General features: G+C 54.9%; 2 protein-coding genes across 14 annotated transcripts in view; one reads left to right on the plus strand and one right to left on the minus strand.

Moving 5' to 3' along the window:
- CLSTN1 (calsyntenin 1) overlaps positions 1–7,904 on the plus strand; it is a 75,982-nt gene extending 68,078 nt beyond the window's left edge. For 5 of the 10 annotated variants that reach the window (XM_027564965.1, XM_027564966.1, XM_027564968.1 and 2 more), the window contains 8 exons: positions 1,022–1,179; positions 2,241–2,389; positions 2,836–3,062; positions 3,607–3,777; positions 4,094–4,239; positions 5,248–5,383; positions 5,918–6,102; positions 6,297–7,904. In XM_027564965.1, coding sequence (XP_027420766.1) covers positions 1,022–1,179; positions 2,241–2,389; positions 2,836–3,062; positions 3,607–3,777; positions 4,094–4,239; positions 5,248–5,383; positions 5,918–6,102; positions 6,297–6,803 — 1,679 coding nt within the window. In that variant the 3' untranslated portion in view covers positions 6,804–7,904. The remainder of the gene's footprint in view (positions 1–1,021; positions 1,180–2,240; positions 2,390–2,835; positions 3,063–3,606; positions 3,778–4,093; positions 4,240–5,247; positions 5,384–5,917; positions 6,103–6,296) is intronic. The other 5 variants (XM_027564970.1, XM_027564971.1, XM_027564973.1 and 2 more) reach the window with 1 other exon arrangement.
- An 88-nt stretch (positions 7,905–7,992) lies between these two features.
- Positions 7,993–13,627, minus strand: part of PIK3CD (phosphatidylinositol-4,5-bisphosphate 3-kinase catalytic subunit delta) — a 61,398-nt gene continuing 55,763 nt past the window's right edge. For all 4 annotated transcript variants that reach the window (XM_027564977.1, XM_027564978.1, XM_027564979.1 and 1 more), the window contains exons 16-23: positions 13,353–13,531; positions 13,142–13,254; positions 12,844–12,922; positions 11,927–12,094; positions 11,043–11,166; positions 10,749–10,894; positions 10,409–10,541; positions 7,993–9,741 (exon numbers count right to left, since the gene is read on the minus strand). In XM_027564977.1, the coding sequence (XP_027420778.1) occupies positions 9,604–9,741; positions 10,409–10,541; positions 10,749–10,894; positions 11,043–11,166; positions 11,927–12,094; positions 12,844–12,922; positions 13,142–13,254; positions 13,353–13,531 (1,080 nt within the window). In that variant the 3' untranslated portion in view covers positions 7,993–9,603. The remainder of the gene's footprint in view (positions 9,742–10,408; positions 10,542–10,748; positions 10,895–11,042; positions 11,167–11,926; positions 12,095–12,843; positions 12,923–13,141; positions 13,255–13,352; positions 13,532–13,627) is intronic.

Consider the following 13,627-nt stretch of genomic DNA (forward strand, 5'->3'; position numbering starts at 1 on the left):
GCTGAAATCTCACAGACAAGGCTTGGGAGGCTACCTCCTGCTGCTTGTGTGTCTGAACCACCAGACAGGAAAAGACTCGTGTCTAGATATTCTGTCCTGCCCGATAATAAATTCTAAATAATGTTTCTTAGAGATCTCAATCCCTAACAGTGATGTTGCGTGTAATGTCCTTGTCAGGATTGAGACGTGCTGCTGACAGTCAGGCTCTTCTCCTTCAGTGTAGGAACAGGGTTTACTACCTCCTGATATTGGCTCTTTGTGACAGCCTGTCAAGGGCCACTTTCTGGCTTTTTCTTATAACATCTTCACTCTCCTCAGCTGTCCTCAGTAGTTGGAGACAGGCATGCTGTGAGTCAATGAAACAGCCATCTGAGTGGCCTTGATACTAGGCTTCTAAGTGCAGGATGGGGTTTTAACACTCATCTTTCTACTCCTGCTTGTGTATGTTCATCCCCGAGTTTGTATGTATTCTGGGAATATGCTCAGTTAGAAAAAAGCAACCTAAGGGGAATTCCCTTTTCGTCCAGTGGTCAGGACCCAGCGCTTTCACTTCAGGGGCCCAGGTGTGATTCCTGGTCAGGGAACTAAGATCCTGCATCCACATGGTCCAGCCAAAAATAAATAAATTTTAAAAAGGCAGCCCAGCATCTGATCCAGCTGACTGAGAAGGCAGTGGTTGAAGAGACTAGCACCAGTAAGATGTCACTTGCGTGCCATGGTGACCAGTGCAGCATGGACCACCCTTACTGGGGAGTGGCCCACAATCATGGGACCTCTGGGCTTCTGGTGAGGGACACATCACCACCAGCTCCTCTCTTCTCCGGGCCACATGCATGATCATAAACCATTTAATTTCCTCATTGTGCTTCCATGTCAGCTGCAAGGCTAACAGGATCTGATAGGAACTAACCCGCATGTCCACCCATCAAGCCACCACCACCGGTAACACCACATTGAAAAGTGAGATGGGAGGCCCAGGCTGCCCCCACAATTTCTGCTTTCCCTCCCCCATGTTCCACAGGTGGTGACCTGCGCATGACCCAGTTTTTCCGAGGTAATCTGGCTGGCCTGACCATCCGTTCTGGGAAGCTCACAGATAAGAAGGTGATTGACTGTCTGTATACCTGCAAAGAGGGGCTAGACCTGCACACCCCCGAAGACAATGGCAGAGGTGTCAAGGTAACACAGGCACCCCCCTGCCTGGCACCCCACTCCCCTGCACCCACACCTTCTTTGACCTCAAGTGTAAAGGCCACTGGCACTGGTTGATCTGTTTTTACTCTTCACACCTCTGGCACCACACCCTAACTCTCCAGCTCTTTGGGCCCCTGCTCCCCAGTTGTCCCATAGTCTACTTCCATCCTGACACTGACTGGGCACTAGGCCCCACAGCCCACCAGACGTCTGCTCCTCAGCTGCCAGACAAGCTTCCAGGCCCCTGGTACCCACACTTCCATCCAGCTTGGCTGCAAGTCCAGGGTTCCCAAAACCCCTCCCCCTTTTCAGTTTCAATAATTTGCAGAACTGCTCAGAAAACCCCACAAAACACTTTACTACAGTTACTGGTTTATTGTAAGGGATGCAGCTCAGGAACAAGCAGGTGGAAGAGATGCTCAGGGCCTGGGGTGAGGGGAGTGCACAGGGCTTCCACCCCCAACCCCCCAGCACCTTGCTGTGTCTGCAAACCCAGTTCTCCAGACCCTGTTGTTTGGGGGTTTTGTAGAGATTCCATTATATAAGCATGATGGATCAAATCATTAACCACTGTGATCAATTAACACAGTCTCCAGCCTTTCTCCCTTCAAGGGTAGGACTGAAGGTCCACTCTCACCACACGGTTTGTTTCTCTAGCAACCAGTCCCTATCCAGAAACTATCTAGGGCTCCACCAAGAGTCACCTCATTAAGGTAAACTCTGGGGTGGTTGAAAGGGGCTTAATCAGGAATAACAAAAGATGCTCCTGTCCCTCAAGAAATTCCAAGGGTTTTAGGAGGTCCGTGCCAGAAACCAGGAACAAAGACCAGGCATTCTTTTTCTTCTTAATATCACAGATCTGTTTGCGCCTTTGATATTTACTGTCGTATCATAGGGTCATGGTCACTGGAATTCTACAAGCTTTTCTTTTCCTAAGTCACCAGTTCACATCAATCCCAAGCTAATTCTCTTTGTCAGCGCGTTCATGGTTTCACCTCCTTGCAGACAACCTTACTCCTCTCCTGTCTGTTTTGGTGCCATTTCAGATCCAGGCCAACCCTAGTCAGTCGACGTTGACCTTGGAGGGAGAGGACGTGGGGGAGCTTGATAAGGCCATGCAGCATGTTTCCTACCTTAATTCACGACAGTTCCCCACCCCAGGGATCCGAAGACTCAAAATCACCAGCACGGTCAAGTAGGTGCTGATTTGTTAGCAGTAAATCTTGTCTGTCTTTGCCCAGTGATCCTTGAGAAGAAAACATGTGCATTTAAGTTTTTTAGGACAAACCAGCCTCCCTTCTGTAAGCTTATGGTCACTTGTTTCCAGAAACTTTGAGTGATGTTTGGAAGCACATTCTGGGAGTGGCCAGCGTCTTGTCCCCTAGGTGGTTGTGGAATCCTGCCTGTGCCACCTCCGAGCACCCTTGTGTGGCCTGCAGTGTGTGTGTGTGTGTGTGTGTTGTGCTCAGTCACGTCCAACTCTTTGCAACCCCATGGACTGTGGCCTGCCAGGCTCCTCTGTCCATTGGATTCTCCAGGCAAGAATACTGGATGACCCTATGACATTTCCTCCTCTGGGAGTATAGCCTGAGAAGTCATCTTTTCAAGCCCTGACCCTCCCCTCCCCTTCCTTGTTGACAGGTGTTTTAACGAGGCCACCTGCATCTCCATCCCCCCAGTGGACGGCTACATAATGGTTTTGCAGCCAGAAGAGCCCAAGATCAGTCTGAGCGGCATCCACCATTTTGCTCGAGCGGCTTCCGAATTTGAAAGCTCGGAGGGGGTTTTCCTCTTCCCCGAGCTTCGGATCATCAGCACCATCACGAGAGAAGTGGAACCCGAAGGGGAAGGGGATGAGGACCCGACAGGTGATAGCCCAGAACAGTCGCCCCTGCCTCAGCTCTAAACTGTGCAGCTGAAACCCACTGCGGCTGCCAGGGAAAAATCCCTGCCCTTTTCCTCTGTGGTTTTGGAAACTTGAATGTTTCTGTGCTGTTTTGGATTTGCTTCTAAAATCTGACTGTGGGCTGGAGCTCCTTCTGATCTTTGGAAACCCACTTATTGGGGGAGGGGGTGGTTCTTTGATCTTTTCCCAGCTTGACATCAGAGTCAGATAGATCTTGGCGGTTGAGAGGATGGAGACCAGGGCAGGGGATGCAGTTGGGGGATGCTCCTGCTGGCTGGCAGTCCCAGCAGGACAGACCGCCCCCCATTCTCAGACCTTCTCTCTATTCATTCAGTCCTCCTTAGACGCATAAAACACCCCCAGTTCTTGAAAGTGACTGTCCCATACCTCCATCCATGGTCCCTAAAAGGGCTCTGTGAGTTTGAGGATGAGCAGGCAGGCCGTTGCTGTGACCTCCTCTCCAGGCTCCACGGCCTCTGCTATTTCCGGTTGGGCTATTTTTGCAGTTCAAGAGTCACTGGTGTCAGAGGAGATCGTGCACGACCTGGACACCTGTGAGGTCACAGTGGAGGGAGAAGAACTGAATGGAGAGCAGGAGAGCCTGGAGGTGGACGCGGCCCGCCTGCAGCAGAAGGGCATCGAAATGAGCAGCTCTGACATGGGCGTGGTCTTCACAGGTGGGAAGAGTGACAGCTCGGAGCTGTCTTCCCAGCTCAAAACCTGGAGGGAGCCCTAGATGGGGCGGGAAGGGAGAGTGTTGACTGGGCCGAGCGGTGGCTGCCAGCTTCCAGATGGGGAGGGGAGGGCAGCTCTGCCTGGTGCCCCATCCCCATAAAGGGTGGATGTCTGGGCACGTTATGGCACACGCCCTTCAGGAGGGGGAGATACCCCACAGTTGGACAGCCAGGCATGGCTGAGTGCCTTGGGAACCACCTGCGTTTGCCTGCAGCCTGTGTTCCTAACTCCACACTGCTGTCTCCTCCTCGCCCGCAGGTGTTGACACCATGGCCAGCTATGAGGAGATCTTACACCTCCTGCGCTATCGGAACTGGCACACCAGGTCCTTGCTTGACCGCAAGTTCAAGCTTGTCTGCTCTGAGCTGAATGGTCGTTACGTCAGCAAAGAGTTCCAGGTGGAGGTGAGAGCCGGCCTCTGCGGAGAAAGGCCAGTGGCATGGTGAATGAGCACCCACTTACGACCCTGATGTTTGCAAATGCTGATTTCCAGGGCATTTGTAGTGGTCACTGTTGGGGTTCATCGGGGTGGGTCACCTTTTCCACCTGGGGGTACTGCTTCAGGCTAGACCTACACGGGTTTAGGGTGACAGGTTGTACTTGGGGTGAGCTGGGATCCGGCACGGTGCCCTTTTCACAGGTTCCCTCAGCCCGGGACTTGGAGGGGCTTTGGAGGGAGGTGGTCAGGGATTGAGTGGCGGTTGATACCTTGGGCTGAGGAGCAAGAGTGTGTCTTGAAACCTGACATTGCTTTCTAAGGAGCAGTGCCTGGAGGTTCTCTGCAGAGGCCTGGCCCTGCTAGGAGTGAATGCTCTGCCCAGGGCAGGACTGCGTTGCGAGGAACGTGGTCATGGTGACTCTGGCCCAGGTGGCCAGGGGGCACGTGGCCACTCTGACATGTCTAGTGTCACTCAGAGCTTCTGTGCCCCAGAGGAGTGAACCAGAAGTTATTCTCAGCAGTTGAGCACTTGCACTGTGACCCCACAGCCCCAGAATTAGACTCACAAGGCTGAAGAGTCCACGAGGGTGTTCTGTGAGCCAAGGGTAGCAGATTTGAAAGAAAGAAAGCCTATGATTTGTGCTCTTTCGTGTGGCTGTGATTTTGAGAAAAGAGGGACATGGTCTGTGCCCAGGCTTCTCAGATGACCCAAGGTAAAGGGCCACTGGTGGTGCTAGGCCTTCTCCTCCAGTCTGCTGTGGATGAATTATTTTATTAGGCACAATAAAAATGAGTTATTACAAGAGCAGGCTTTTTCTTGGCTGTGTGAACATCAGATCATTACAACACCCTCCTTGGCTTCTTCTGTCCTTTTCTCCACCCACCAGCACCTATCCAGGGCCCACTTTGGTGGTGCTGGTCAAGTGCATATCCATTCCCCACACACATCCGGGCTGCCTTTCCATTTCTGCAGGTGAATGTCATCCACACAGCCAACCCCATGGAGCACGCCAGCCACATAGCTGCCCAGCCGCAGTTTGTCCACCCCGAGCACCGCTCCTTCATTGACCTCTCGGGTCACAACCTGGCCAACCCCCACCCGTTTGCAGGTAGGACTGTGCTGCTGCTGCTGCTAAGTTGCTTCAGTCGTGTCTGACTCTGTGCGACCCCATAGATGGCAGCCCACCAGGCTCCCCCGTCCCTGGAATTCTCCAGGCAAGAACACTGGAGTGGGTTGCCATTTCCTTCTCCAGTGCACGAAAGTGAAAAGTGAAAGTGAAGTCGTGTCTGACTCTTAGTGACCCCATGGATTGCAGCCCACCAGGCTCCTCCATCCATGGGATTTTCCAGGCAAGAGTGCTGGAGTGGGGTGCCATTGCCTTCTCCTGCCCCAACTCCTGCTGTGAGCTCAGCACCCACTTCCCCCTGGCTCAGAACAGCCACTGGCCAGCCCAGCTTTTATTCCCCATCACACAAGGAAACTGGAGCAAAGACAAGGCAGCAAGGGGTCAAACTCCTGCACTGAGCCTTTTCTCAGAGATCTGTTTTCTGGGGGCTGATGGAGCCAGCAGTAGGGAGGCCCAGGGCACACGGGCCGAGGACAGGTCCTGTCATCACAGCCGTCCTGTCTCCTCTCGCCCCAGTCGTGCCCAGCACGGCCACCGTCGTCATCGTGGTGTGCGTCAGCTTCCTGGTTTTCATGATCATCCTGGGGGTGTTCCGGATCCGGGCTGCACACCAGAGAACCATGCGGGACCAGGACACCGGGAAAGAGAATGAAATGGACTGGGATGACTCCGCCCTGACCATCACCGTGAACCCCATGGAGGTAGGTGTGGAGCCCCTGGGAGGCTCATCCACCCCACCCTACCCCCACCCCTACCCCCACCACCGACGTTCCTGTGCTTCGTGTGGTCCTTACCACGACCCTGCAATTAAAGTGAGGCCTATGGGGCCTGATACAGGGTCCTGGTCACACTGTGGGTGGTGACCAGAGCTTTGTTTCCCTTTGTCTGTGGTGAGGCTTCTTCCAGCCTAGTCCAGCCTCTCTGGCTGGATTCAGCACCCGGTCAGTTGGGTTGTCCCTTTGTCAGACATACGAGGACCAGCATAGCAGTGAGGAGGAAGAGGAGGAGGAGGAAGAGGAGAGTGAGGATGGGGACGAGGAGGACGACATCACCAGTGCTGAGTCGGAGAGCAGTGAGGAGGACGAGGGGGAGCACGGGGACCCGCAGACCGCGAACCGGCAGCAGCAGCTGGAGTGGGACGACTCCACCCTCAGCTACTGAGCGCACCCCCCCCCACCAGCCCCCACCACCCCGTCTTCCTTCCTGCTTCCGGAGACTCTGCTGCCATCGCTGCCCACCCCCAGGGTCCATGATGTACAAAGTCATTCTGGCCAGTAGGTCTGCAGACCCTCCCCACCGCCAGTCTCTGCCCTGCTTGGTGTGTAGGCCCGTAGGCTCCCTCCCCTGCCACCCCCCTTCCTCCCGTTCGCCGGGATCGCTCTTAAGTTATGTGAGGAGCTGACGCTCGCTCAACTCCAGAAAAGCTGCAGTGACTGGACTCCTTGACAAAGGGTTAGAATTGCTCACTCCCACCTGGTAATCCTTTCTTCTTTTTTTTAAAGTTTTTATTTTTCCACACTAGTGCATGTATAAAATGGCAGAATGGGGCTAATATGTAGATGATAAACTGACTTTTTAATATTTTGTAAATAAATTGGGATTCCTCGTGTCTTTTGTGCTAGTGTAACCCAGGGCTGGATGCAAAGTGAAGTGGAGACACTGAGCGTGGGAGGGACCGAGACCCCCAGGACCCCCACCTCCCACCCCCACCCAGGATGAGGAGAGACAGGCACAAAACTGCTGCCTGGCAGGAGGGGACCGGGCCAGGGACCCCTCTTCAGAGGCTGGAAAAGGTCAGGTCTTTTCTTTGGGATTCTACCCATTTCTGATTTGGCATAGGGCTGAGGGGAGCTGGGGTCCCTGGCTGTGTGTACTCGCTTCTCCAAGGACCAGCAGCTCCTCACAGAGGTGCAGCTTTGGGGTCCGTACCAAATAGATGTAGTTTTCCTTGCTGGTGAGAGTGCATGTTGACCGTCCAGATGGTGCAGACCCTCTAACCACTTGGTTTGGAGACAGCAACAGGCCTAGGGGAATCCATACTCAGAACCTTGCTGAAATGACGCCCAGGGGCCGGAGGGCAGCACTCCATTCCCAAGCAACTGCTGTTTCCCCTCCTCCCAGAGCCCGCCCCAGGGATACAACCCACGCCCAGTAGGTGGTGGAAGGAGAGAACAGCAGTCAGGAGCTAAAACCCTACAGCACTTGGTTTTTAATGTACATGTAAAATTTTAGATTTCTAAAACCGGGGGAAAATAATTTTGAACACTACGCTGTGATCATAACCGCTAGTCTCGAGGACACTGCCAGCTGTCCCGTGTCATGTGTGGCCACCCCTCCATGTACTGTCACCGTAGCTGCTCTGTTTAGACCGTGGGTAGACGCTCATGCGGAGACAGGACCGTTCTCGCGCTGTCTGTAGCGGCCGTGGTATCACTTTTCAGATGTGTATATTGACAATAGGTCAGAAAGTGTATACATACAATAAAGTCTGGTTCTAACTCCAGTGGGAGAGCGGTTTTTTTTTGGTCTCATTTTCATTTGAATCCTACATTCCCTTGGTTTCTTTCTGAGCCAAGAACATAACATACAAAGGCTTTTGTTTCTTTTAATCTGTTTTAACCTCTCACTTCAAGATTTCAGACTACTGGTCTGAACCTTCATCAATTATGTCGAACTCACCTTCCACATACGGAAACATCAAATGGTTTTTTAAAAAAAACGTAGAAAATACTTTTCTCTCCGGGCACACAGGCCATGCACCCAAACCAAGCATTGCTGTGTATACACACTGTGCTGTCCATGCCAGGAAGCACAGACTCGTTTAAATAAATAGACAGATGTACACTCAGCTTTTCCTATTCCCAGACAGGTGAGATGGGTCTGATGAATTCAGCACTTAATTGGGAACCAGGGTCTGGTCAGTGGAGCTCTGTGGGTGGCATGGATTGCTACGGCCGGTGCCGCTCAGCCACCTCTAATGAACAGAGAAACAGGCTAGTACCCCAGGCTCTTCTGGAAGCTGTATGCTTGGGCTGTTGAGAGGGCAGTTAACCTCTGGCACTGCTGAGCCTTGCAAGGCCTTTGAGAGGTAAGTGGTGTCGCCCTGTGGGTCCCCAGTAAGCTGCTGATTCTATTATGCCCACCTGTGGGCTGCTGGAAACCCAGATTCTTAGCTCTGTCTCCAGAGTGAGCTCCAAAAGGCCGACAGAGGCCCAGGGACCTGCATTCCTAGGGCTCCTCAGATGTACCCAAGGCTGAGCCTGAACCATTTTCTGGCTAAGTACTGTCCGAGGAAAAGATGCCCCCATGCCCCTGACTCATGCCTCTGCTACCTAGGTCCTGGGGGCAGAGTCTCAAAAGTGAGTGTTTCCGAGAGGAGGTAGGTCTTTCACTACCTAAAACCTGCTTCAGGGAGAGGGAGGTTACACACAATTGCACAATTGTACCAGCTTGCCTCTTGATCCATGACCAGGGTGAGCTCAGTCAAGCTCCCGTCTTTCTAATGTGGCTTGAGAAACAGCATGCACTCAACCTGACGGGGGTTAGGGCCATCCCCCTCACCTTCACCCCGAGCTACAGAGGTCAGTAAGTAGTTGGGCTACCTTTTTTTTTCTTACCCGCAAACAAAATCGCTTTACAGCAGAGATGAGAATTCCCGTATCCAGAAGTACCCTCCCTGAATCCGGAGGGCACCCAGGCCGCCTCTGGGAGCTGCCCAGAACTCAGTCAATGGAGAGCACGCAGGTGGAGGTGGTGAGCAGGCGTGGGCGCCCTGTCTGGACCGCCAGGCGCGGACACATGTACAGCGCAGTGGGAGCCTGGGGAGGAGGCAGCCCCCAGGCGGGAGAGAGGAGTCTTGGCTGGCTCCAGATCCACCAGCTGGAAGACTTGAGGTTATAGACCCTCGGCAAGATGCAGCCTGAGGTGTGCGGCTCACAGTGTCTTCCCATCAAAGCCCAGGGCTCTGATGGGCACGCGGAGGACAGCGCCCCGCCCCCGCTCTAGGATGCATTTCTATGTATGGCTGTTCAGTTCCTGAAACATTTCAAGTCATAAATAAATAACCAGTGTAAACAAAAGGCAGTCGTGTAGGTTCTTTCCCAAGGATGCAATCCAGCCTTTTGGCCCTGGAGGGTAGCTGAGGGTGCTCGCCTCCCAAGACTGAGTTTGCTTGTCTCCAGGCGCAGGGCTGGGAGGGGCTATTATTGCCTGTTATCTTTGGACACGTTGTGGGCCAGCCAGTTCACTTTGGTTTTCCAGCTTTCCCGGAGGGCTTCATTAAACTTCACTCGGAAGTGCTTCAGAGCCTCCTCCTCCGTTTTCCCCAATGCCAGAGAATCCTGGGGCAAAACCGAAGGAGTGGGTGTCCCCCTGACGGGCTGGGCCCTGCTCAACAGGGACCCCTGCCCCCCCTGCACCTCTGCCCTCTCTGGGCAGGTAACACCCCCTCCTCACAGAGGAGTCAGGAGAGCACCCCACAGCATCTCCCCGGGGAAGAGCTTCTTCCTTCTGACCCCAAAGCAAGGCAGCCCCCCAACCCATCCTCAAAATAACATGTCAGCTTGTGCCAGGAGGTCTTGGCCCCAAAGCCCCATGTGGACAGAGGACCTGGCCTTCTCCACTGGAAGCTGGCCGGAGGAGGAAGCAGGGGAGCGGCTTCATCCTGGGAACTGGGCACCAAAGAGAACACCAGGCAGGGGCTGTGGCCCCACCACCCTTCACTTCCCACCCCAGAGTCTCACAAACTGAAAAGACACAGGAAGGAAAAATATCTTTTAACCACAGAGGGAACCCTCCCGTGCAAGTGGAAATACCCTCAGCCTGTGGGGGACGGCGGGCGGGCCAGAGGAGGTACCGGCAGAACACGGGTTAATGCCGGCTGCTTCCTGCCAGATCCAGGTCCCAGGCCAGTGGGCCCTGTGGGTCCATCACACCTGGGGGTTGGGAGGTCTCAGGAAGTCGGGCTCCCTGGTCTCCTGCCCGATGGGGCCCTGCCTTGGCCTTTACCTTGAGATACTGGATGTCTTTGGAGCAGCTGAGCTCAGGCAGGCCTGCCGCCCGCATCAGGGCAAAGAGGTGGAGGAAAAGGAGCCCATGGCGCCGCAGGATGGTGTAGGCCCTCTCACAGTAGCCCCGGAACCTGCAGGGAGAGGCCGGGGAGGGGGCTTTGGGTCCTTCCGGCCACTTCCACCCCAGCCAGCCAGCTGGCCGGCCCACTCTTATCCCGGAAAGAGCCGTGTACACAAAGCCCCAGCTTCCTCTAACCCACCCCCAGCACTACCCCTCCAGGGATAAGCTGACTCCACCTGGGGCCCCCAGCACCACGGGGGGTCTAAGGCACTCCCACCTTTCAAACTTCTCACTATTATTCGTCTTCCCTTGCTGGATCACGTGGACAAAGTCATAGGTGAGGATGAACGGGACCCGCTCACGGTTGATTCCAAACTTGGTCTTGAAATTCCCCAGAAAGTGGCCGAAATCAATGTGGAACAGCTGAGGGGAGGGGAGAGCAAAGACTGAAAAGGAGTCAGAAAGGAGGGCGCCTGGCCCAAAGGAGCTGGGAGGGCTTGGAGGGGGTACTGCTGGCAGCTCTGTGCAGAGCACAGAGGCCAGAGCCTGGGGCCAGCCAACAGGCACCCACCTGCCCGTTCTCTCGGATCATGATGTTGTCGCTGTGACGATCGCCAATGCCCAGCACATAGGTAGCCACACAGTAGCCAGCACAGGAGAGGGTGAACTCCTCAATGGCTCGATCCAGGGCCTCCCTGGGGGGTGGGGATGGAAACCATGGCCACGCCACTTTGCAGCTTCTTCTACTAAGTCCTTGTGCCCTTCCCTCTACTCTGGCCTTGTGACTTGCTTGCACAAATGGAACATGGAGGAAGTGATGCTGGGCTTATTCTGGAGCTGGGTCCTTAAGGCACCTTACGGCTCCTGAACCTTCCTCACTGCTACAGAGGGAAGCTAAGGCAAGAGAGGCCATATGGAGAGAGGCCCCAGATGTGCCACCCTCCAGGCAAATCAAGCTACCTGATGAGATCAGCTGCATGAGTGATTCCAGCAGAAGAACCACTCAGCTGAGCCAGCTCAAGGTGCAGATTTGTGATTTATGCTCCTAAAGTTTGGAGGCGGGGGAACGCTTCCCAGGTGGTGCTAGAGGTAAAGAAACTGGCTGCCAATGCAGGAGACATAAGATCCCAGGGTCGGGAAGATCCCTGGAGAAGAGTATGGCAACCCACTCCAGTATTCTCGCCTGGAGAATCCCATGGACAGAGGCGCCTGGTGCAGACATGACTGAAGTGACTTAGCAGCGGCAGCAGCAAAGTTCAGAGTGGTTGTTACATGGCAGTAACTAACCTATACCTGTGGGAACAGAGACCTGCCCCACCCCTCAACAGTGTCTATGGGATGGTCCTCGGGTGAGCAAGAAACCCCAGAGACTGTCACAGGCCCTTCTTGCCTTTGATTCCCAAACTCCACCCCTTGGGAAGGAGAGGCTGTCTGTCCCGAGGGCGCAAAACCTACCCAGGGTTCTTGGACTTGAGCCAGTTGAGCAGAGCATCCTTATTGAAGGCAGCCGTGGCCGCCATGTTGCTCTTGTTCAGCTGGATGTTGGCAATGGTGTCTGAGTGAAGCACCACCTCGATAAGGCCTGTGCGGTCCCCAGTGGAGAGGCAGCCGTAGGGGGTCATCCTAGCCGGGTGGGAGGAGGGGCAGGCAGACATAGTGGTCAAGGGCTGTCCCAAGGGCTGCTTGACCCTGAGGAGCTTAGCCCACAAAAGCCAAAGGAGATGCTACTCAAGTTGCTGCAAAAGAGGAGGTATGGGGAGGAGCCCTTGACTCCCAGGGCTCCAGGGAAGTTCCTTAGAGATGTCATACCAGAACCCAAGATGCAGAGAGGAAAAGTCAGCACCTTGGCTAAGCCCATGTTTGTTCAAAAAGAAAAATCCCAGTGACTGGATGAAGAAGATGGAGCAGAAAGCCAGGGATGCTGGGGAGCAAAGGACACCATAGAGGGAGACAGGTGCCACGGGCCAGGGCTGGCATTCTCTATCCTCATCCTATGGCCCTATTGCCTCCCTGACCCCGAGTTTTAAACTGGTCCCTCTGGGTGGCTCAGTGGTCAAGAATACGCCTGTCAATGCAGGAGACAGGGGTTCGATCCCTGGGTCGGGAAGATCCCTTAAAGGGCGAAATGGCAACCCACTCCAGTATTCTTGCCTGGAAATCCCATGGACAGAGGAGCCTGGTGGGCTATAGTCCACGGGGTCACAAAAGAGTTGAACATGACTTAGTGACTAAACAAAAACAACAAAATTCTTAGACCAGCCAGTCTTATTTCAGGTTGAGGCAGTCATGTCAGCTTTGACAGGGGGCCCCTGCAACAGGATACAGTCCTAGGCCTGGCACAGGCACACGTGGATGACTGGAAGGCCTCTCACCTCAGGTCCAAGCCCTCCTGCTTCCACAGAATGTCCATGAGCTGGATCATCTGCAGGGTCAGCATGTCCTGGCGGAGGTCTGCACAGTCGCCCCGGGGAGGAACGGCATGAGTTTCCGGTGGGTTCACCAATCCCAGCCATGCCCAGGCCCCCGAGTCCCGAGACTCTGTCTTTTCCTCAGCTCACCTTCCAGGAGTCCTCCGCCCCCAGCAGGGTCTCCCTCCCCACCCAGAGCAGTATGGCAGGGTGTGTGGAAGCCATGGCCTCCCTGGGTCCTCCCTGGGGCCCGCCTGCTCACCGTCCCCATTCTTAAAGATGATGCCCACGGTGCCGTCGCTGCCTGCCTCCTCGTTGCTGTACATGACCCACAGGGGTTTCATCTTGGAGTCCATGAAGGTGCACTGCTCCACGCTAAGGGGCAGAGAGCAGTCAGCAGCAGGACCTCCCCAAGGCCTGGGGTTGGCTTGGGGTTGGGGGAGGGGAGGCCCTGCCCAGGGCCTGGGACTTACCAGACTTCAGCCAGCAGGGTGCTGGGGTCGAGTGGGGACTGCAAGTGGGAGAGGGCCTCCAGGTAGGTCTCCTGGCGCATGCACAGGTGCATCAGCTCCTTGGTCTGGGGCTTGGTGGTCTTCTGGGAGCTCACTTTGACGACGTCGTTCAGGGCCTTCAGTTTGCTCAGTGCTTCCCCCTGGCCGGGAGGATGGGAGGGTGTCCTGGGTGGACTGTAAGGAGCAGGCTCTGAGCCCCTGCGGGGCCCACGGGGTTCTACAGAGATGGGAGGGCG

The sequence above is a fragment of the Bos indicus x Bos taurus genome, chromosome 16 (assembly GCF_003369695.1).
Source record: "Bos indicus x Bos taurus breed Angus x Brahman F1 hybrid chromosome 16, Bos_hybrid_MaternalHap_v2.0, whole genome shotgun sequence".
Taxonomy (NCBI): Eukaryota; Metazoa; Chordata; class Mammalia; order Artiodactyla; family Bovidae; genus Bos; species Bos indicus x Bos taurus.